The sequence below is a fragment of the Sphaeramia orbicularis genome, chromosome 16 (genome assembly GCF_902148855.1).
Source record: "Sphaeramia orbicularis chromosome 16, fSphaOr1.1, whole genome shotgun sequence".
In the NCBI taxonomy this organism is placed as follows: domain Eukaryota; kingdom Metazoa; phylum Chordata; class Actinopteri; order Kurtiformes; family Apogonidae; genus Sphaeramia; species Sphaeramia orbicularis.
Genome location: NC_043972.1, coordinates 24,214,535 through 24,239,016, shown reverse-complemented (window position 1 = coordinate 24,239,016; position 24,482 = coordinate 24,214,535). Strand labels below are relative to the sequence as shown.

Here is a 24,482-nt window from a genome sequence, read left to right as displayed (position 1 = left end):
CAACTTTCACTGTTTTTTTCCATTAATTAACAGTGTCAAAGTAGAAGCTGGGCATGTGTTAATGGATGTGGTTGAAACTTTAGACCCCTTAAGCCATGATACATATGGATAGGGTTCACACATTTTTCACTTTAAGATACTGTAAATGAGTAATAAATGTGAGTTCTGAGGGTTTTCATGCTGAAGAAACCTAAGTACCCAATGATGATTAAAGATCCAAATAAATTTGGGTTTCAGATCATAAAAACCTCAGCAATATTCTCTGCTTTTTAAGCACTTAATGTTAGGAGACAGGTCATACTCATTAAGGCTCTGACCTGAACAAAAAAATGAAAAAAAAAAAACAAAAACAAAATATGACAAAAGTTTAACAACTTAATTAACATGTTTTATTTTATAGCAAATACTACCTAAAATTGTATAATGAGGTTAAAAACAAACCTCTGAATGTACTTTATAATATCTTCAAATTGTTACTGAGAATGTGTAGGTTTATCAAGAAGCTAAAACCTCTCTCATTAAACCAAAAAAAAAAAAAAAAAAAAGCCTAATTATTAAGCATTACTGACAGGTTTTATCCAGTAAGAGATGCCCACATATGCATAGCTGTAGTTACAGTACAGGTCAACTTATTTCCAATTCACACACTGTACGCACTAAAAAAAAATCCCCCTTGCTTTGCATTAAATGTCATTCTGCCGTCAAAATCAGGAAATAACATGACAGTGGTAGTTGTTGTAACTGATGGAAACCAGAGTATCATCTTTCACAGACATGTCTAACTCTTAAAGCAGACAATAAGATAGGAGAAGGAAGTAACAGCTACTGAAATAGTTACTGGCATCATGCCAGTGATGGATGAGATTCACCCTGAGATGCTGAACATCCTGAATGCTGTTAGAGTGCTGTGTTTGACCCATCTCTTGGATCGCTTCCACCTTTGCTGGTTGAGGCTGCTGCCCTTCGTGAAGCAGTTTAAGTATATTTGGGCTTTGTTCCCGAATGACGGCACAATGAAGTGTGAAATTGATAAGTGGCATTGTACTGAAATGTCATGTTGAAAATGGAGCTAAGCTTGAAGGTAACGTTGTTGATTTACAGATACAAACAGCTGAAATGAGGTGCCTGTGTGTCAGAAGAGCACTGAGTAGTCCTGCTGCTGCACAGCTTATCCTGAAAAGAGCCAGCTGAGGTAACTCAGACATCTAATTAGTTTGCCTCCAGGACTCCTCCCTGTGGAGCCACTTCAGGCATGCTCAACTGGGAGAAGACCCCGCGGGCATGCCTAGAACATCCATATATATACTGTATATATTCCTGTTGGCCTGGGAGGACACCGGAGTCTCCAGGTGAAGCTGGAGGGAAGGGGCTGAAAATGGGTGGGTTCGATAAATGTAGGGTCAGAAAATACAATGGTATGTTACTTGTGATACTGTAAAGATTTGGAGACTTGTAGAGGCTTTGCTGCATCTCACCTCGGGTAGCTAAGGCCACTGAAATATCTAGTAACATTTCAGAAAGCAATACTGTACTTCAATGAGCAGGACTGACTTACGGCTATATTAGACTTTTTTTTCTCACTGGTGAGGTGAAGTGATCTTCCAGGTATGTAGACGTGCCTACAGACAGCGAGTTTCTAGCAACTCAACTTACTGCAAATCACACTGTGAGATCTGGATCTAAAAAGCTTGGGTATGACGTCAGATTTCACCTAGAAATCACCTAGTGAATCACACGTTAAATCAATATACATCAATAAAACATCATCTGTGTGTATCATCCATCTGTACTACTATAGGAGTAAACAATAGAGCTGAGCTTGGCACAGCACTGGTACACCATTGTGAGAAGATCATCCTAAATGTCAGATGTGGTCAGATTTTTATTCCAGGCAATCTTTAGTCAGAAAATTATAGTAATGGTCATCTTAGAACTACTGTGTGATCATGACCATGTTTCTTTCACAGTGGGGATCTTCAAAGACTTCGAAGACAAATCACATTGTGCATTTAATGCTGTAGTCATCGAATTTGTACATAGAAATGAATTATTAATAGAATGTACAAGATCATATTGTATTATGACACACATTCGTATCACAACAACATAAAGCAGCATTCACCGTGATTTTCTTCATCCTAATCACCCTCCACAAGAAGAATGGATGAATGGCTATGTGGTGATAATAGAACTTGTCATTAGCGATGAAGCCATTCATGTGGCATCATTAGCTACCAGCTGCAAAAACGCAGAAGCACCCCTGCTGATAAATGCAGAGAACTTTCAAACCTCTTAAAACACCGACATGATCTGTATCTGGAGAATGCTCCCTGAATAAAAATAGGATCTTCTAAAGCAAAAAATGTCAAGATTAATGCTTAAATTATACTATTCTATAATATATATATATATATATATATATATATATATATATATATATATATATATATATATATGTATATATATATATGTATATATATATACACACACACACACACACATTTTTTTTTTCTGTATGAGCATCTAAGCATCTCATTAGTGGCACATAGGATACCTATTCACCTGAATGATGTATGCTAAAGGCTTTTTGCACTTATGTGTACCTTGAATATCCTATATATTAAAAAGTCTTGGTGCAGTTTCATTTCAGAGTGATCAGCAAAATGGGAGATGGCAGTCAGGCAGGGAAATGAAATGTTGCCATCAGGGGACTGATTGTTTATGCGCTATTTCATTTGAAAACAGTAGTGCCAGTGGCTCCCTCCTCCCATACTATGAGTGGTAGCCCCAGATGCTAGAAGGCATTTCCCTTCTGTATCACCCAAGAGGATGTCTGCCTAAGGCTTACTCTACTACAAAGGGGCTAAAGAAATGTAGATGGAAAAGGAAAGACAGACTGAAAGAGACAGACAGCTGCCACAGCGATGTGAGACATGTGATACAGTTTACCTCTGCACAATTATCTGAGAAGTGAAAAGTTTGTTTGTAGCAGTTGCTGTATACTCACTAGGGAGCTGTTTATTAGACACATGCAGTAGCTTTAGTGAGTAGAAAAAGGACATTCAGTCGATCTCAGTCTCTTTTATTACATGTAACAAAATCAATTATGTTCTGTGAGAGAAGTCTGAGAATATAAATTGGCAAAAAATTTAAAAAGAATCCACAGATGTCCAGAGGTCAACATATCTGGAAAGAGATTTATTAGTTCATTTATTACGGGTGTTAAATCAAAAGTAGTGAGCATGTTTTTTCAATGTGCAACTTCTGAATGACTTTATAGTGCTGATGGTAAGTACTGCAATACAAGGTTGAAAATCTTTTCTCTGCACTCACTAGTTTTCCTTTATTAAAGAAACTACCTAGTGTTATTTGCTAAGTCTGCTTCACTGGTTTGTAAAGCTTATTAAACACAAATAATACAGAAAGATTGCCTCAGATTGGAACTTTATCTGCAGCTCTGCTCACAAAACAGTACGTGTTTGATACGTGCCATGAGCTGACGATAGATGAAAAATGTGCTGGAAAAAAAAAAAAAAATCACATCTTACCACACAGTGATGTAGTCATAGATTGGTTCAGTATTGATAACCGAGAAATTGATGTAGATGCCATAGCCGGGGGGAACTCTGACAGTCCACATGCAGTCCTGGAAGTGTGGATACTCAGCTGGGTGTCCAGGAGAGTAAATTGTACCATTCATGGATGTTATATTTCCACCACAGAGAGCTGCAGGGAGGAAACAAAGTTTGAGAGGTTGGATAAAAATAGAAAGTCAGTGTTTGATTTATCTCATGTCATAAATCTTGCTTTTATGGCTGTTATCAGCCCTAACTGTGATAATACAAACCATAACTGTATGTTATTGGGTTATCACTGTGATTCTGGGGGAGAGAATGCACCTGTTAGAAACAGCTGCAGGGGATGGTTACTGGTTGCTGTGAAGCTGATGACATTGAGTGGTTCTGACACTACAACTCCCCTGTCATAGCCCTTCAGAAAGAATGTGTTAAAATTTGACTTTGTACAGGGAGTCAAAGCCAAGGCTCTATCCTCAAGATGAAATAAGGACTGCAGACCCAATTGGGGACAATGCAATGTCTAAGGAGCAAAACAACATTATTTGTCACTTTCTCCCAAACTCTGTATTGGACTTCTAAACTCTGCTCCTGCCTTATTTAACTGATCAGGGGGAAGCCGTGATTTATCATTTCTGAGCTACAACGGCAGGGTCCCCTTGAAATTTACAAGAGACAGGCATAATCAGCCTTGTAATAAAGACTTACAAATGCTCCATATATCATTATAACAGGCTGTACCAGTTTATTATGTAGTAAAGTGATGCTACGTTGGTGGTAAAAGTGAACCATATGCTTCAGTGTGCTTGAATAAAGGACAGGACTACAATCAGACTGAAGAGCCTGTGTTTTTCTGCTCAGATAACTTCAAAGAACTTATTTTTAGTGGGTAATAATGGTGGAAGCACATCTCTATCTTTCCTTTAGTCAGCTTCTCAGTGTGCATGGCTTTCTCAAGGATTTGTTAGTGCGTCTCATATAAATAGTTTCCCACTGAGTTTGAGGGATAAAAATGGCAAATAAAAGCATTACATGACAGATAAACATGATTAGTTATGTATGAGAATACAAACGGAGCTTACTGCAAGCAAATGTTTGGGTATTGGCTGTTCAATAATAAGACGTCAATCAGATTTCAAGTTGTTTTCTCATTGTGATTTAAAAAGTCTGGCATAAATAAATGGATGGGTTTATAAAACAGACTTGTCAATCACCTTCACAGCGGGGTATGGGGTGATTCCAGTTTCTGCTAATTCCATGAAGGCATGTAAGAGAAGGCTCTCCCAACAGAGTGTATCCAGGAAGACATTCAAAGGAGATAGTCATGCCCACACTGTACTCCTGGCCGATCACAACGCCATTCCGAAATGGCCGCGGGTCTGGACACCTCTGTAGCTCGTACGCTGGAAAAATAAACCCGTTCACAGCCAGAGGGTTAATGAAATATAGAGCACAGTTGCTACTCACACTATACAGACACTACCACTAGAATTTTATATATCATCTTTGATGTCTGGAGGAACCAAACTCTTGTCTCTGTGCTGCCAGAGGTCACTAACTCCAAGCCACTCCACAGCAGCTTATTATTGCCAGAGCTGGATGAGTTTCATGTGGAGTTTCACTTTAGCTTTGTTCAGTGTATGGTTTGTTCTGCTGGTTGACAAAAACATCTATCCTTTCTGATGTTTTTTTATATTCTGATATGATGTGAAAACTTTTCTAACCCTTCGGGAAGAACAGAACAATGTTTTAAAAATTGTATATATTTTTTTTGTCTTGCTGAGAAAATATTTTGGAATGGAAGAGATTTTAGTATCACAACAACAATGAAAAATGGTGCCGTACTGAAAGGCCATTACAGAACTTATTTCATGTATTGCTTATCAAATAAAATGCTGTACTGACAGAAGCAGTGATCTTACTATTCGAGGCTTTTTATTACTTCTGAATGCATCAACAAAGGTCAGCATTGATTCAAATTTTTATTCTTTAACCGGTTGTCAGTAACAAAGCCTGCCTTACAGCAAAGATGACTTGACTATTGTGTGTCTGCTTGGACTGATAGAGCTGTGGGATTTGTTTTCCAGATGCTGATGAGATTGCTCCTCACCCTGGTAGATAATGTGGAAACCGGGCTTGTTCTGAGAGTAGTCGCTGTGGAAAAAGAGAGTGGTCTCGTGGGTGGTGCTAAAGAGAGAGTTGGGCACCACCAAGCCACTGAACCGATCAATCACTGTTCCCGTCTCCAAGCTCCCGCTGCGCACCTCGAGGTAATCATGAACAGGCTCTGTGGAGAAGTTCAGGAACTGCAGATGGATTCCTACACAAGTACAAAACAAGGAGTTAATGCCAGACATAAGGTAAGTGAAGAACATGTAAATACACGGTAAGTGAATAGAGAGGGGCGTAGAGGATATGACAGACCAAAGCCGATAGGGAGTTGAACTCTCCAGCTGCAGTCCAGGCTGCTCTGGTAATTCCCTGGAAAGCCGGGGCTGAGGATGACGCCGCTGAAATCTGTCATAGAGCCACCGCACTGAGCTGAGGGACACAAACCAAGAAAAAAAGAACATTTCACCAAAGGAAAGCTCCATGGGGAAACAAAGTAAAACAAAGAAAAGGGGGTAAATACAAAGGGAGGGTAAAGAGTACTGTGCTTTCGTGTATTTGTCGGATTGAGCAAATATGTACAAAAATGAAAAGGACTAGAGGTGCTGGTGCTTAAGTGCCTTTGCCACATGCGCTTATGAGTATGTGTGTTCATGCATTTGTATGCGGACTAAAAAAGGGGCAGTTTTGTGGGTGAGAAATGAAGTGCTTGGGAGTGTGCTTTACACACTGGGGATTGCAATGGGGGCAGGGAGTGGAAGGCGGGTACTTAAACATGTCTGTGACTTGTGCTTGTACATCTCTGCTTAACTGTGTGGATTATACTCCATAAAGACATTTGTGAAAAGTTAACAGATTCACATGCATTCCTTGTTTGTTGGTGCTTTAAATTAGAATGAATGAGCGACTCGATATTCAGTACAGCTCCATAGTTTTATACAGTGGTGGTGCTGATTAACAACCCTCCCCCTGCAACGCTTCTCTCCTCATTGAATGCAATATAGAACATGTTCTCATGCTGTGAAGGTTACACTCATCCCTCTGTCTTCTTGAGCACATCCTGCTCTTACACCCCGGTGTAATGCAATTACAGCCACCAGAGGCATCGATGTAAACTTCCATGCTACCATAAGGGCCCCACCAGGCCTATTTATGAGCCATACGGTTGGAAACACACGGAGTATTGTCCATCATCCAAGGCCAGAAATACACAATAACTATCCAGGGATTTAATTGTGTAACCGTTGGGGATAGGAGCTTCACCTGTTTGTGTATAAATTCAAAAGGCTGCTGAGAGGAGAGGCACTTAAAGGATGTTATAGTGTTTGTGCAGGGGCATGCAACTACTTTGATGTGAGTTTATCAGCTATTAAGAGAACATAGATAATGGGGTGCTGGGGTGAGTGCATGTACTGCAAATGAGCGAGAAGCCGAAGAACGGGCCTGTCAACAGTAAAGCTGGGATTTATGTCTGCAGTGAACTGTGTAAACCATAGGGACAAAACATTTACATGAAGAGCACTGAATGTGCTTAAGCTCATGATGCTGTGCGTGTGTTCGTACGGACTGTGAAAATGTAGAGTGTGTGTGTGTGTGTTGGTTCCTGCGGTGTGTACATGTGTAATTGGGGGCAACAGAACAATGAGGTATCAAAAGCAAAAGCACAGAGATTCCTTCATAATCTCTGGAACGTATCACGGTGGCAATCAACATCAGAGGAAGTGTAGAGTGAGACTCCAGACTCATCAAGGGTATCAGGACTCAAACAATACACTCTGATGGTGCAAAGCCTTATTGATTTTCAACTGAGGGGGAAAGCAGAAAATTCATATTCCCTACCCCTCAAACCCATCCAGTCCCCATCACCCCCCTAGCCCTGATCTTACAATGAAATTGCTGCTTTCCACAATACAATAACAGGTCCTCTGTGAGGCCATTGATCTATGTGTGCCTCTGTATATATGGGTAAAACAATGTTATAGGAAAATGAAAATGGGCAGAAAAGGGTTAGCGAGGAGAGGTGAAAAGCATGAGGAAAGAGAGGGACTGGGTTTGTTTGATGCTACAAATGCTTTACTGTCTACCATGTCACCTAATTGAAGTCGCATACACTGGAAATGTCAGAGTGTATAAAATAATACATTACCTAAACATAGAGGCACGGGGTAATTCCACCTTCTGACAGGCCCAGGCATGCAAGTAATAAATGCATTACCCTGTTGAAGAAAACAAACAAACAATGTGCTCAAAACTTCTAAAAACACCAAAGTAAAAAAAAAAAAAAAAAAAAAAAAAAAAAAAGTAGAGAAACACCAAGAGATCAAAACGATAGATAGATGCAGCAGATTTGATCTTGGTCCTGTGGAACTAGTTAATGCTCATATTCTTGAATTTCTCCAAATCTTCTTCCCAGGGTCTTGTGTGTAAATATTTGATGGTTTTAAAGCAGGGGAGAGACCACTTGCTGCTAGCTGGGCAGCAAGAGTACCACCTGTGGTCTAACTACAGAGAGATGTGTTACAGCCTGAGAGAACATGAAAAAGACAAACATCCTGCTTCCAGACTGGTTTTCTTTCAGATACAAAACTAATCTGAAAAGTGATGAGTATTGCTGGCTAATCCCCTGTAAAATATTCATAGTGCTGTTTTTTTTTTTTGTTTTATCCCCTCCTGTTTTTTTTTTTTTTTTTTTGGAAAGCTAATGACAGACTCGAAAACTCCGACATCTACCACATACCTGAACTTGAAAGATTCCATCTCACTAGCACTGTTGTTTCTACAAAGACCCCTAGTCTATTTCTGCTGTTTAGACACTAAGCCTGAAGATGTGTATAAGAAGTTGCTGGTTTGTCCTGAGAGAGTGTGAAAAGAAGTGAATACCAAAGCCAGGAAAGGGAGAAAAAAAAAAAAAAAAAAATCGGTGCAGGATTAGTGAGGCGACTGTTAACACAATCCATCGCCCATGGCCTTGGATGGTTCCACAGCTCAAAATTCTACAGCTACAGTATCTACTCTGAGAGGATTGGAGGAAGTTAAAGCTGCTTTGTAACTGATACATACACACAAACAGACATTCAGCCAGATGAACACTCTAGTAAACATACACATCCATAGCATACACATTCTTGTAAATGAAGATGCAAGCATAAATACACAGTGACCCCACACACACATCCATACATTATATTCCTGCTCTCCCGCTCACACACATACATACATAAACATCACAGAAAAACTACTTAGTAACGGTGCCTTGACAGACTTATGCTTTGGAGTATTCCCTTGAAATTGTCACTCCAGGCAGGTAGATTTGATTCACTAGTGATGTAAGAGCTAGGTTTCTGCTTCACCAGCACTGCATGCTATTCCATACCTGTAATGTGAAGCCTTGACTGCACTGGAAGGACACCATGTCGCCCACGGTGTAGCGGTCACCCACTTTTTGCCCATTACTGGGGGGCAGCGGCTCTGGGCACGAATCCAAACCTATTGCTTAGGAAAGAGTCACAACACACAAGTGTAGACAGCGATTATTCTTCTGCACAAAATGGCTTCAATCAAAACCTAGACTGCAAACACATCAATTCATCATCCAATGTATGTTCACCAGAAATACATGGATTTTTTTCCACCCAATATAGTGGGAAGAGAATAATTAAATTAAAACAAATTTTAAGTGTAATTACACGGTGCCTCATTTTAATGTTCTTGTAATTACATAATAATTGAGTGAGTTTCTTTTTTTAATTTCCTTCATCATAAAGTTAAGAAAGTGGGACAAGTCACAAAGCTATTCTACTAGTGGCTGTAATCGCAAAATCCTTTCCGACTGTGATTTGAAGCAATCACTGTGAAATTACAAAGCAATCCCTGAAGTATTACTTGACAGAACCATTGAGCGCCATTGGAACACAGTGATTACAGCGCTACTTGACAGGTACTGAGAGGTCTGATGCTGTTTAAGTGACTTAAAGGCAGTGATTATTCCTGCTTTAGGTTACATTAAAATAGGACATTTTGCATGAAATGTAAATGATTTTACGGTACATAGTAATAGGAACAGAAATAATGTTATATGGGTGCTTCTATGAAACTGATACCACAAAACAGGACATGGGGCTAAAAATTCAAACCAGATGTAGACTAATGTTATGAAGCAAGTTTGGAAGCACTTTGGGTTTATTTTTAAACTAAATATGTCTGAGATAAAAAAGAAACTATTTTTCAGATAAAACACATTTTCATATTTTTTTAATAGAATTTTTTGAACAAAAATCGGGATGTAACATGATAAAAAGGACACAAAAATTATGCCCTACTTTTTTTTTTTTTTTTTACATATGTATTTTATTCTCTCACAGGTACATTTTGGGAATCAAACTGATTATGCAAAGCAGAGTGTTTCAAAACAATGACCGCTGGTGCAAAATCCCTCATTTATTTCTATTTAAATGGGCAGGTTCCGTGTGTAACACGAGTGGACACAACGGGTTATACGTGAAACCTGGAATGAGACTGCCAATTCAGAAAACCCTGCATGTCTGGATCAGAAAAACCACTAGGATCAACAAATTTAAAACAGTGTCTTTATTTATAGTGGTATAGAAGACCAGTTAGAGCCATGTTTTCCAGATCAAATGCACTGACACCTAGGCAGCTTTTCCTGTCCCAATTTTGGTCCTAATTTTGGCCCCAATATTTTATTAAAAATTCATTAATTTTGGGATGGCTCACAGCAAGAGTAAAAATTTTTTGCATTTATCTGAGGTCATCATTAAGTACATCCTGGGTGGAAATATTTTTTATTATTGGGTCAAAGAAGTTGGCAAAGTGCCAGATACCAAAATGAACCCAGTTTCATAGAAGCACTCATATATTGTTGGTCATAGTGGAGGAACTCATTATACATATACTTCTTTATACTTTTTTAACTGTATAATGTATACTGTATTTTTAAGTTTTTGCTGCAGAAGTATGAACAAGAAATGTAAGAAAGGGGACCTCTGTCCTAAGTGTAAAAAGAACATATCCATATACCATTTTACATAATTACTAGGAAGGCTGAAAGGGAAATAAGTAGGAAGAAATATATACAGTCACACATCTATAAAAAAAAATGTGTTCCAACTTCTGCGTAGGCATATAACAAATACACATATCACCAAACCATAGAAAAGCATACACAGGTGAAATAGGAAACACAAAAATTCACACATAAGCCCACTCAAAGGCTTAACGGGTCCAAACAAGTAGGTGGGTGGATGAATGTAAACATAGCAGCAGGCATAGCCAAGTGGAATCACAGGGAACTATTCAGAATACCGACTACTGGGAACAGTCATTCTGTGCATTGTGGAGCTGCATGCACTAAAAGTTTGAGAAAATATTTGAGTGGGAGGAGATGCTAACCTAAGAGGCAGCAGCAGGAGAGCAGACAGATACAGTAACTAAAGAAGAGAAAGGCGAGGGGGCTAGGTGTATGGCACTTTGGGAATTTTCAAATATGCATTTACATAAAAATATAACTTTTTCATATTAATATTACATTGATTCTTCTACTTGATTTCAAGGCACATTATACTGAAATTACTTTAATTTAGTCTAAGGCTGCTACAAGCTTGGACATCATGGTACAGTGGAGCCATAACATGAATACTTTGATAAAAGCATCATGTTGTCACTGCTGGGAACACTCAGCTTGTGCTGAAACTCACTGGCTCGGATAGAAAGAACACATAAAGGTGTGATGATTTAGTTTTGGTGAAACGCTGATGCAGAATAATTTGTTGAGTTAGGCGACTTGCATTATTCATTAATTTCCCACTGTAAATTAATTTGCCATAATGCTACAATGAACACAGTGTCCATGAATATACACACATCACAGCACACCAGATTAAAATATAGAGGGAACAAGAAATCCCAACACCTTATTACTTCTTTTTTTTTTTTTTTTGAAGAGGTGGATAAAGTATAGTTTTTGCTACTGGTTATGTATCTCATATGCCATATACCTAATTTGCAATCTCATATTGCATATTAGGGCCAATATTTGTCATATCATTCCATATCAAACAGCCATCAAGCAGTGCGTCAGATCGTTTTCCAACAAAACTGACAGAACTTTGTGCTCTGCCCAGGTTAAATGTGCGTGCTCACTAACAGATGGCAAGTGTTCCCATTGTGCTACAGATGGGTTCTGGTCAAACTGTCAGCATACATATTCTGGCAGGGTCTGCTGTCGCCACGCTGTGAAAAGGTCGACACTCACTGTTTCTGAGTGTGCAGCCATATCTGGAAGCAGTCCCGTCCTTATCAAACATAGCTGATAGTTTCAGTGGGGTTCCTTGACAATTACATTGCTCTTGCTGATGAAATTTTAGGATGTCAACAATAAATATGTGTATGCCCTAGAGTTTTATTTTGTACTGATTTATTTTCAGCATCAAAATTCTGTATTAAGATCTCCAAGTAATCAGGTAGTGTTTAGAGTTCAAAAAGATAAAAAGTAGGGGAAAAAAAGCGTAGGAAAGAGAAATAAATAAAAGTAACTTTGTAGATGTTGGAGCAAGTTCACTGAATAAAAAATGTGTGTCTTCCTCACACACTACAAAACAGCATCATGAAGGTTTGGGTTTACAAAGCATAGTTCTTAGTTTCTTTCTTTGTTTGCTGTCATAGCAGAGAAAACTGAGTTTAAGATAGGGAACTTACTTGTGCCTTATGTGGGTGCTAACGTGTCAACAGTGGAAAACATGGAAAGATTTTAAATTTATCTGTCAAAGTCTCTTTACAGATTGCATGACAGCTGTATAATGAATAATATATCTCAGATTTGTTTAAGATCAACTTTGTAATACATTGACATATCTGGGAAATTTAAATACAGTGGATTTATTATTTCCTGTCAAGAATGTTATGTAATGACCTGCATTTGTTTGTTTATCAGCCGGATTATGCAAAAATGTTGTCACTGATTTTCATGAACTTAGTGGAGCAGTGAGGTATGGGTCAAGAACAAACCCATTAAGCTTTGGAGCAAATACAAACAAGTGGTGCCAGGCACAACAAACCCTGCCCCTCAAATGTATTGCAGCTTATTTTGGCCTCTATCCAGCTGATGTCATCATGTGTATGTGTGTGCTGATGTCAGCATATCATTTGCCTCTATATTTGTGCCAAGTTTGAAGTAAATTGAAACAAAATTGATATTTTTATAGACATTTGAAATTTCGCTCATTATAAGTAAATGGGGGGGGGGGTTAAAATATCATAACAAATTCAAACTTGGACTAACTTTTTCCAAAATGTAATGACATCTATCTTGGGTCACTGGTAATCTATAAACCCAATTTGGTATGAATTCAACCAATGGTTTTGCTGCTAGTGTTAACAAACAAACAAATAAACAAAAACCAAACCAAAAACAATACCCCTTGCCTCCCGTTCGGGGGGTGGGTAAAAAGGGAGCATGGAGTTATTTTAAATCACATTTTTGTAACATTAATGGGGCATTTGATTAAATTACAAAATTACAGGCTTGTGGGGCCTTGGCAGAGGTATGCTCCCCTTTCTTGTCAGAAGAGATAATCATTTGCAAACCTTATCACAATGACCATTCTCATTCTTAATCACCAATGTAATTACAAGTTTTAATCTTAAATAATAAACTGCCTGGCTCTCTCCTTGTGACAGCCAGGTGGCCTGCACCATTCAATCAAAATTAGAAGATAACAAATATGCAAACACGATCAATATGCTTCCCATCATGACATTTCCAGTCCTAATACTGCGACACTGACACACTGTCTGTCTACTTATGTAACTGAATAAATTTAATAATCTTCAATCACATCAGCTACTTTCATCCTTTTAGTAGCAATGCTTTTGAAGGAAATGTACTGCATTTCTGAATAAGCCATGCCTCTTAAAAAGGCCTGCTGTGCTCCTTCCCTGTTGGACGAGTGTCTTATGTTTTTAAAGTAAAGCTCTGTGCAAATTTAATTAAATCCCATAGAGACAAACATGCTATTATGGAACCTGCACAGATTAGATGAAATATATTCCTTAAAGCAGACACTGAATGTACTATGCATATTTTTTCTTGCCATATTGTTTTTTCCAGATGGTAGCTGTATTTTTTTTGCTTTTGTTTGACAAAGATAGTAAGAAAGTAGTGTGTGAAATCAATGAAAAATGTATCCGCTGGGGGAGTCAAACCTTATGTGCGGACGAAAGACCCATCTGTATTCAATGTTACAGTCACAAAGCCATATGAACACTAACACACAGCTTCAAGTTCCCAGTAGATTCAACAGACATCCCTGATAAACAGAAACTTAAAATGTTAGGCTGGGTCAGCATGAGAAGAGAGTGTAGAGAGCCACATAAAGCTTAGCCCCGAGTGATAGTTGATCAGAAAACTGCCCCAAATTCAGGCTCAGTGAGTTCAAGAGGAATGCCAAACTGTACATCGGTTAAAAAGACTAAACAGTCAAATCAGCATTTATCTTAGATATTTGATGAGGACAATTTTATCAATATCAGGAATTATAATATAAGAGGGACTGACAAAGCAGCCGTGGGCTACATGTCTGGAGAGTCGGCTTGTGACCGAAGGGTTGCTGGTTGAATTCCCTGGACTGGCTGAGAGTTGCTGGCTGATGTGCCCTTGAGCAAAGCAATTCAACCCCCCCATTTGCTCCCTATGCACTTGACATGGCAAGCCCACAGCTCCTGGCATGCATTGTGTGTGATGCATGATTTAGTGATGGGTTAAAGGCAGAAGGCACGTTTACGTGTGTGACAAACTACAACTGACAAAATAAAAATTCTATTCTATTAGTACTCATTGAGTGCCTGCACAAAGCACAGTTATATAAAAATACATATTTATTTAACATGTCAAGTGCAGATACATTAAGAAAAGATGCTTTGATGTAAGGTTGGCATTGACAGAACATAAATTCTATATGCAGTATTATGCATATGGCTAATATTAACTACTATTTTAAAAAAAGCAATGTAAATAATGCTAATTTATGGCACTGATTAAATTTGATAGTTGAATGGCTGATTCTTTTTTTTTTTTTTTTTTAATTAAACAAACGTCATCTAATGCAGTGTTTTTCAACCTTGGGGTTGGGACCCACCATGGGGTCGCCTAGAATTCAAATGGGGTCACCTGACATTTCTAATAATTGATAAAAATAATAATAATTTAAAAAAAAAAAGACATACTAATAAAAAATATATGGTGAGTTGACAGAGTCAATCCCAATACATATAAGACAAGACAAACTCTGAAGCTGAAACTGAAGCACTGTGGTTCTGTTTATCTGTCAAATGTTCATTGTGGTCAGTTTCAGATGTAGCAGCTCTTTCATAATTCATAGTTTGAGTTCTTGTTTGTTCAGGATTAAATGTCAGCCTTGTAAATCCAAGCTGGACTGACTGTAAATATCCTGAACAAGGAAAATAAAATTCTTACTTTGTGCAGTAATCTACACCTGGTTTTTCTGCCTCCGTCCATAATAATATACATTATATTGACTAAATGTCATCTAAAATTAACGTTTATTTGCAACATAGTATAGTAAACCCTTACATGATTAAAAACAGATTAATTTTAGCAAAAAAATGTCTCAATTTTGAATGTTTGGGGTCGCCACAAATTTGTGATGTTAAAATGGGGTCACGAGCCAAAAAAGGGTGGGAACCACTGGCATAATGTATTGTAGTTCATGTGAAAGCACAGGCCCTCTGTCCACTACAAGAGATGAAAGTCCAGAACACCATATTGCACATGAAGTCATGACAGTATACTGTCCGCCTTACGAGGGCATGTTAATCACTTTGGTATTAAGAAGTTTTGGTGATAGTGAAAGACAACACTCTGGCTGGTCTCAATGGACTCTAATCGCTCAAAGGAAACATTTTAAAACAGATGGTTGGCTGGCTGGTTCTGTGCCAATCCCTCTTCCCTTTTTCTTCCCACAGCACTGAGCATTCAGAGCATGAAGTTGTAGTTAAAACTGATGTTTGTATAGGAGATATGGGTGGTTAAAGCCAACCACAGGCTGAAATAAAATACAAAGATACATACAGGAAACTAGTGTTAAGCAGTTATACTGACAGCTTAATACATAAACTCAAATGTTTGCCAATAGGCAGAAAGCAGAACTATATGGCAAGCAAGCTAACAAATGTAAACTGCAACAGGCGAAGTCGAAAAAATGGTGACTGGAGGCTGGTTTACAAAGCATTAGGGAATGCGCTTTACCAGAACAGCAGCAGTAAAGTGCAAGACAGACATAGAGGAAGGAGCCGACTGTGAGACATGGCAGTGGAGTGATTCTCAGCAGTAGGTACTGGTTGTGGGGGAGGGGGTTAGCACAGAAAAAAAGAGCCCACTGAGAGACACAGCAATGGAGCAGTTCCAAGCAACACAAGGGTGTTTGGGAAATGAAGCTCTGACTGCGACAGACATGACTGTGAAGTCTTTTTCAGCTGTGATATGATGCTCGCGGACTGACACGATTGACAGAGAAAACAGATTCACTGACTGCAATGTTTTATGCTTTCTTTTGTTTTGCAATACATTTGAGGAGCGGTTTATACTGAAAGAATGCATTACACAGTTATAATATGGTGTAGTCTGTAATCATGGCTTTTCTTTTCTAACAGAGGCTATATGTAACCTCTCATTTTCAATGCTACATTTCTGCTTTGACCCTAGTGTCCTCTGCTGAAAAAAAAAACAAAAACAGTGGGTTATCAAAGGTCACACATTTCAGTCTGAAAACTACTAATGCATAGGTGAGCGGTAAAACAACAAAGTAGAAGAAATAAATATGAGGAGAAAGAACCAAATAAAGAAAATTACCATGGCAAGGAGACGAAGCGAAAATGCCTTTAGTAAATAACAGAAGGGAAACTACGACGACAAGCGCAAAGACATCGGCAGGTTTTAGACGATTGAGACGATTAACTCATTTTCTGCAACAGTGTTTTTGAACAGAAGGACACAGTAAATCAGTCGCTCCACTGGGTCCAGATACAGTCTTTATGTTGTCATGTTTTAGTTCAGGATGAAAGTGTGACGCTCATATGTGATCCACTGGCAGCATCTCTTGATTATGTTCCGCATATTTACTAATGTATATAGAGTATATACACATACATTTCTGCACAAATAATAGTTAAAGGAGTGATATTTTGCTTTTTTAAATGGAATTATGCATTTTAAAACATTTCTCTGTGGTCTACATAAACTGTAAATGCTATACTTGGGCCTGAATTCTTCATTAATTCAGCTCCACAGATCCATCTTCAACCCTATTTCTGAGTAATGACACCACAAAGGTCATTTTGAGCCACTTCTCGCCCCACCCCTTCCAGGCTGTTAACCGTGCTTTCTGTCTCGTTCAGCCACTTGTGTTCATTAATACAATCAACAACTGAACATTTTAGGTAATCGGCTCGAAGTTTGGACATATTTTCAGTTTTTACAACAACCACTGCTGCTGATAAACAATTATGTCATACTCGGAGAAATGTTCGTCTGAAATCTTGGCCTTAAATGTGCAAATGTTGTGATGTAACTAGTTATAAAACTTGACAAATTAAGCAGGAATGAAAATGGGTTGTAGGAATCCACTCAGTTTTTGCCAAAATGAATATAAAGATAGCCTTGCAGCACCTGGAGGGTTCAAATTCAAACTTTTTGAACTATTATTGTCCAAATACACAAATAAATGAACCAAAGACTAATAAAAGTGGGTTTAGCAAAATAGGACCCCTTTAATGCAGGAAGATCTTATTCGGAAAAAGGTTCCTTTCCTGACAGCCACTGTTATTTCTTCCTGAATATCTCAGAATAGGTGTTGTCATATAAATATACACTTTGGGCTATAGAAATAAATTGAATTGAATTAAATTTTCGTTGATAGTAAATGTTTACCCTGTGTTTTATTAAGTTCACCCTTGAGTGAACCTACAGAGCCTACTGAGAGCTGAGCACATTTAGTCTCCAAATGAAAAGAAATGGAGGTCTGCTAACTTTCCACGACAAGACAGTTTTATATCACTGGGGACTACTGTACCTGAACACCAAAGAAGAGGATACATACACTGAAATTTAGAGATACAGCAAAGACTAAGGTTTGCTCACTGCCTCACTCCCTTTTACATTGTCTTTGTACGTCCAACTGTGCCACCCCCGACCAGCTGTCCCTCTCATTTTTAGTGCTCCTGGGGAGCAGCTGGAAGCCAGCAGAAGATGGACACATAGAAACGAAGTGATGACAGACAAAGTGACAGGAAGGCAGACAAGCCGTCTCTCCTCATACCTGTGTACTCCAAGTGGAAGCCAGCGGCTGATACGCTGATGTCAGACTGAAAGGTCAGGTACAGGTTGTTGGATGTACTGTTCAGCAGTTGGGGAATAGTTGTACCTGTAATAAACAATATACAGAAGGTGGTTCATATAATGGCTCAACAATGTTATACTTTCAGGCTTGGAAACATCATGCACACATAATGCAAATGAACAAAGATTGAGTTAGAGCCAATATATTCAATAAATAAAGTTTTTGATGTACAATGTGATGAAAACCTGTTTTTGAAGCAGGTGTTTCAGCTGCATAACTGCATACAGTCGCGGAAAAAAATTAGTAGACCATCAAAAGTCATCAAAAACAATAGTTATGCAACCAAGTATTAACTCCTGTGTGTATCATGTCACTAAAACAGACAGAAAAGAAATCATGGAATGCCTAAAAGCACTGTTTTTGTCAGTACAATGCCACAGTTATTGATGTAAGAACTGAAGTGATTTTGGTTATTATCAAGAAAACATGGAAAATGGATAGATATCAGCTCTGAAATTATAGTCTTATGAGCTAATTTTGATGTTATCATTATATTTGTTCAAACAAATGTACCTTTAGTTGTACAAGGCATTAAAATGAACAAGAAACTGAAGAAAACAAGGGGTGGTCTAATAATTTTTTCTGTGACTGTATTTAAAGATTTAGAAATTGCACTGTTTTGCAATAATAAACTACAAAATATCTCACATAACAGGTGCTCATGGATGAATAAACATTTATTTGAAACTGCAGAGTTTATCTTAAAAACTAAAATTCAGAATAATTGTATTTCATGGTGAGCAAACAGCTCTCATTCTGGATAATATGTAATATCACCACCTTCCTAAAATAAGTGCCTAAGTCATTTTTTGACAAAATGACTTTTAGCGTACATCATCAAACACTCATTTTCTGGAGAAAATTGTTTAGGCAATTATTTTTGGAAGTTTACGATATGTCTTTCTTAGGTTGACAAGAAAAATGGCATTCAAGTAACAGAGCTATAACAATAACAGGGTTACTTTCAATCATCTTGTTAAATAAAATCTGCATATCACTGCACATGGCTGCTACATTTACACCAAAGACAGGCTGCAAAATCTAAACCATTATACGCTGTCAAATCCTGTGAATTTTATAAAAGAAACACTAGTACAATATGTAGTGACATAACTGAATTCACTTTATTATAGTCTACACTTGATATTTTAACCGGCGGCCTTTAAACTACATGAATTTCATCTTTCACTTCCATTAAGTGGAGATCATGTAAAATATATGTACTTTTTACTTTCTGTTAGAATCATCAAAACCCTAAAATTTCAGCCGATGAACATGACAAATGAAAACAGGATATTACACGTGTGGAAACACTGACTCAAATCACCCTCTGTGCTTCAGACTATTTCACTGAAAAATTGAGTCAGATTAAAAGTGATACCTGCTCCTTGAAACGCCTCACCTTTGGGTTACCCTCCACATCACAGGTGTACAGTGGAGCTATTACAATATAAAGGAGCTCGTTCCAAAACGAGCCATCGACCACTTGAAAAATTTGACACCTAGTCTCATAAAAGTGATTGTTCATATGAAAGTTGAAGTCATTATGTTAAACTGGTTCTTCTTTCACAAGGCCTAGGCACCTAAAATTATACCATGGCCTGTTTTACTTGGTTACTATGTAGCAAGAGTGCTCATTTCATTACCATGAGCCCTACGGCGACACTACATTTATTAAGCACCAGACTGAAACAGGTGCTAGATTATGAAGATGTCTCCTGCAGAGACAGGTGAGGGATACTTTCTTTTTTTTTTTTATTCCTTGACTTTTTTAACCGGTTTTAAGAAAGTATTCTCAAAGGACATGCCAAATGTCATCAGCTCCATCACCACATCTGTCTGCTGCTGGGGCCCGGTGACGTTTGATTGAAATTCAAGCGGGAGCTGACAACTAAAATTCACTCGTAACAGTTTTACCTGAGTAGCTCCCAAGCCTTGGAGCATTGCCATCAACCCCGTCAAAGAAATCCAGGGAATCCCAGTTGTGTTCTGTGGCGAAGGTCACAACTTGAATCTAAAAGAGACAAAAAAAAAACCCAAACTTAACACATACAGAACGAAACATCCATCAGCGACTAAAATGATTCACTGATATAAAATGTTTAATACCTGTTGATCCACTAATCCTATCAATACATGTAAATAATTGGTGTAAAGTGCAGTTTGTCATCTTTTCATGGTCATCAGATATGACCCATTTGGACGTTCAGAGGCTCTGTAGTTACCATGGAAACACTGTCATCTTCTACAACATTGATTCACCAGTAAAACCCATGGAATTTGATCAACGACAGTGGATGGAGATACATATTTTATGTTCAGTTAATGGTATATTTTGCAGAGAAATGTATGTTTTTCTTCAGTTTTTTTATTTTTTGGATATAATAATCCTTAACTTTAATCTGAGCATTAATAAGCATCTACATAATCAATACATTAAATAGAGGAAAATACCAGATTTTCACTTAAAAATGCAAAATGCAGAGCATAATATTAGAATAAATGGTAATAAATCCTTGAAGAAAGATTAAAAATAGAGAAAAATTCATTTGGGAACTGCCACAAAACCTTTATGGGTTAAAGTAAGTTTGTAAAGAGGCACAATTTAATTACAAAGAGTAAGCTGCCATGTATCTGAAACGTGTCCACCCAGAAAATGTTTTAAAGTCTCATAAAACATTATATTGTTGAAATCTGTGTACACTCACCTGGATGCCGGCACCCTCGGGAACAGAGATTTTCCAGGCACAGTTCAGATAGTTGGCATATGGCTCTGGGTATCCAGGAGAGAGGATAGTACCTCTGCGACCGGTTAACACCCCACCACAGGGAACTAAACATAGGATAACAGATTTAAGAGAAAAGACAAACAGAAAGCAAGGGAGAGAGTCAGTCATGAGTTTAGGCTGAGTGATAGGAGTGGGAAGGGGTCACAGTAGGGAAGCAGCAAACCATGAAGCATCGTATCAGCTTCTTCAATTCACTGATGGGTTCATAGAATTCAAATCAGCATCTGCTCTTGAAAAAGAGAAGTCTCTGTACACCTGAATGAATGACAGGTGCACTGGAGAAGTGTTACACTTGAGAACAATGAGGAAAAACTCCCACACACTCCTCTCTCTTACTATTAAAAATCTAGTTAACTGCACTGTTTCAGTTCATCTGACATCAATCCAATATGTTCAAATACAGTACATATACTGCCTCGATCAACATATCATCCACTCAAACAGCAAACACATTGGTGGTTATGTAAAGAAAAAAAAAAAAAAAGAAATGGCATCAAAAATATCCTTCCCTGCAAAATTACATTAAGTATTCATAAGTCAAGAATACAGTCACCCAAATAATTGGCTACAATTTCCAAGTTAACTCTGAATTCATTCTTCATCATCCCTCTAATGTAAAATAAATTAAAAAGGAGAGGATGATGTGTTGATTGCTGCCCACACACCTTGTCAAGGTCAGATGGAACAGAGCATTGTAGTTTGATAGATTTTCAACAGTAAGCGAGACACTGCAGGAATTTTTCCTCATTGTTCTCAAATGAGCATCTGCCAAAGTCTGCAACATCACCTCATGCAATGTCACATCTACATACTCCAAGGACAGATTAGAGTTTCATGACCGGTGAAGACACACGACTGAGGATGTATAGTGTAAATAATACCAATGAACCATTTTAGAGAAAGTATAAACCATAACATGCATCATTGTCAGCATAAGATTGATGTCATTTCTTGCTAAATGCGACTTGATTGGCTCAGATGCCCAAGATCCCATGAGTGTCTCTTCAGCTCTGTGTGCAGATAAACAGTCAAAGCCTGAGGTGTAATTTTATCTTTTCCAGTGTACATGCAGCAATTGCATCTTTCAATTGTGAAAACTTTTCCTTTCTAAGCACACCTCTACTGGTGCCACAAGTAACGTATTTGTCAAGCCTCTCAGCTCTCAGATGAATGCTGAATTGGAGGTGCTGGCCAGGTTGTGCTGACATTGTCAGGCACTGTGATATATTTGAGAATGAGTAAAAAACAAAATGAAAAAAGGGCAACAACAGCTACAATTTCTTTATTGCTTTTCAGACTGGTGCCAATTGGCTTTGTATCCCAACAGCTACATTCTACAGTGTGTTTGGCTGCACTTTTTGTCCATTAAGGATTGTGGTAACTCAGCCTTGCAGACCAGAAGACATTGGATTATTACACACACACAAAACAGAACAAAACACTCTCCCTCTCTACTGAAATATAGTTCATCTGGCTAATTCAAAAACAAGCAATTACCTTTTGGGCAGTTGTGAGATTTTGCTGAGAGCCAACAAAATCATTTACACTGTCAGAAGAACAGAGTGTAATGCAAAAGTGTGTCGAGGTTGTCACTGCTGCTTTGCTCGACTGAGATTAATGGATATGCTGTCGCCACCTAGAATTTGTTTGTCAGACAACTAACAATCAATCACATTTTAACACTGACAGATGCTGTATTGTACAAAGAGAAGTACATAAAAGTCCAGTCTTTAAGCCTAGTAGCTATAACAAAAGAAACACATTTCTTCTTTTTATCTGATTTTCTATATACTCCCTTATATTGCTGTTGATTTATCCACTCTTTTACACTCAAGGTCATCCAGCTTTTACTACAGCCATAAGGAAACACAGGTGGGAGGTCCAGAGGTGCTTCAGATGGTCCACAGAGCGTTACATGTGTTCTTACTATGTGAAATCAAAGGCCGTTTGTCAAGGACAAGGATTTATGTTGTAAAGGTCAATGATAATCACACTTTTCCATATCCACCGGGAAATATACACCCGGTGTGAAAAACACGAACAACAGTCCGTTTGCAACAATTTCAAACTCATCAGTATTTTTGCAGTCCAGCTTGTAAGTAAAACTGTGCCAAAGCTGCACTGCGACTACATTACTGTTCATATGATCACACTTTCACACAGTCCCTGCTGTGGTAATGTCATTCTCCGTGTTCAGTGAAATCCATAAATCCCTGCATCATGGCTGAATGAGAACTGCTTGTGTAATTGCTTTGAATTCTGCCCTGTATATGAAGGTCAGTATCTACAAAATAGTGCTGTCAGAATCCCACATCCTGCATGTTCTTATTACAAGCATTAAATGCACATATGCTGACAAAAAAAGAGGAAAAAACAAAAACAGCTCACACAAGACTGCATGACTACCTTATTATTACAAGAAACCTTGTGTTACACAAAAGGGAAAACATAAACATATACAAGATCAAAACATCTTTAGTTTCATCTCTCAAAAGCCAGAGAAATAAAAGAAGATTGAACACATAACATTATTACTTGCATCACACAATTAAATTTAGTCAAAAATACAGATTGGTTGTGCTAATTAAATGCTCACACAAAATAACTTATAGTTTATGTTTCCAAAACAAATCCTTCTGTTAAGTCAGATCTCCATCCTGACAACTGGGAAGAGACCTGATCCAGTATTTCAGTATAATTTAACAGCCCCTCTGAGTGCCCTGAGCTGTCAGTTAATGTAATTGGTTGAGCAAGATTAGAAATCATGGCACTCATAAAAGCATGAATGCTTCTCACCCATCTCAATCTACGGCGAGCTCATATGTCAGAGTTACCGCAGGCTGACAAGCGTAGGGACTACAGACATTATGAGACACAATTTTGCACCGCATTATAAGCTGGAGATTCACAACAACTTTTAATTGTGCTTTAATAAGTGTTTTAAGAGAGCTACCAAAAACCCCCATCCATATACTCTATACATCCCTGTGAAATAACCTTTTAAGGGTAAATAATAGAATATAAACTGCAAAAAAATGTGTTTAATGTCCACTTTCTGGATGGAAAGTATTCTGTGTATGACTAGAACTTCAGCAAACTAACAAAAGTCTGTGGCCTCATGCTCTGGACCAGTTGTTGCAGCACTGGGAGGTTCTGTGGCCTGGCCTTACTATACGCACCCCCAGACTGAGATGTCTTAATTGGTCATGGGAGGCTATTTCAAAACAAGAATCCACTGTTTAAAAACAAGCGCAGTGTGACACTGTTTACTTGTTGACACATTAGAAAAAAGTGTTTAAGCCAACAGTGAGTTAACTGGTGTGGGCATGCGGAGTATGAATCATGGCAATCTGTGAGCTTATATAATATCAGGGATTCATCATTTTGTACTATTAGATGTGTTTTTTTGTGTGTTAGTTTCAGCTGTCTTACATTCTGTTGTGTTGAAAATAAAAGTAAAATAAAATAAAATAAAAATAACATTGCAATCCTTATTTATCAGTGATGACTATTATTATGAAGAACAGCTTTGTTACTATTTAAAACTTAAATTGAAGGAAGACAGTATCAAAGATGGA

General features: G+C 38.1%; 1 protein-coding gene across 1 annotated transcript in view; it reads right to left on the bottom strand.

Moving 5' to 3' along the window:
* The window catches only part of LOC115435868 (CUB and sushi domain-containing protein 3-like), a 296,702-nt gene that overhangs the window by 92,767 nt on the left and 179,453 nt on the right, over positions 1-24,482 (bottom strand). The window contains 9 exon segments of the mRNA XM_030158480.1: positions 3,549-3,726; positions 4,790-4,978; positions 5,686-5,895; positions 6,000-6,116; positions 7,831-7,900; positions 9,058-9,176; positions 18,035-18,139; positions 20,033-20,129; positions 20,824-20,948. Of these exon segments, the coding sequence (XP_030014340.1) occupies positions 3,549-3,726; positions 4,790-4,978; positions 5,686-5,895; positions 6,000-6,116; positions 7,831-7,900; positions 9,058-9,176; positions 18,035-18,139; positions 20,033-20,129; positions 20,824-20,948 (1,210 nt within the window).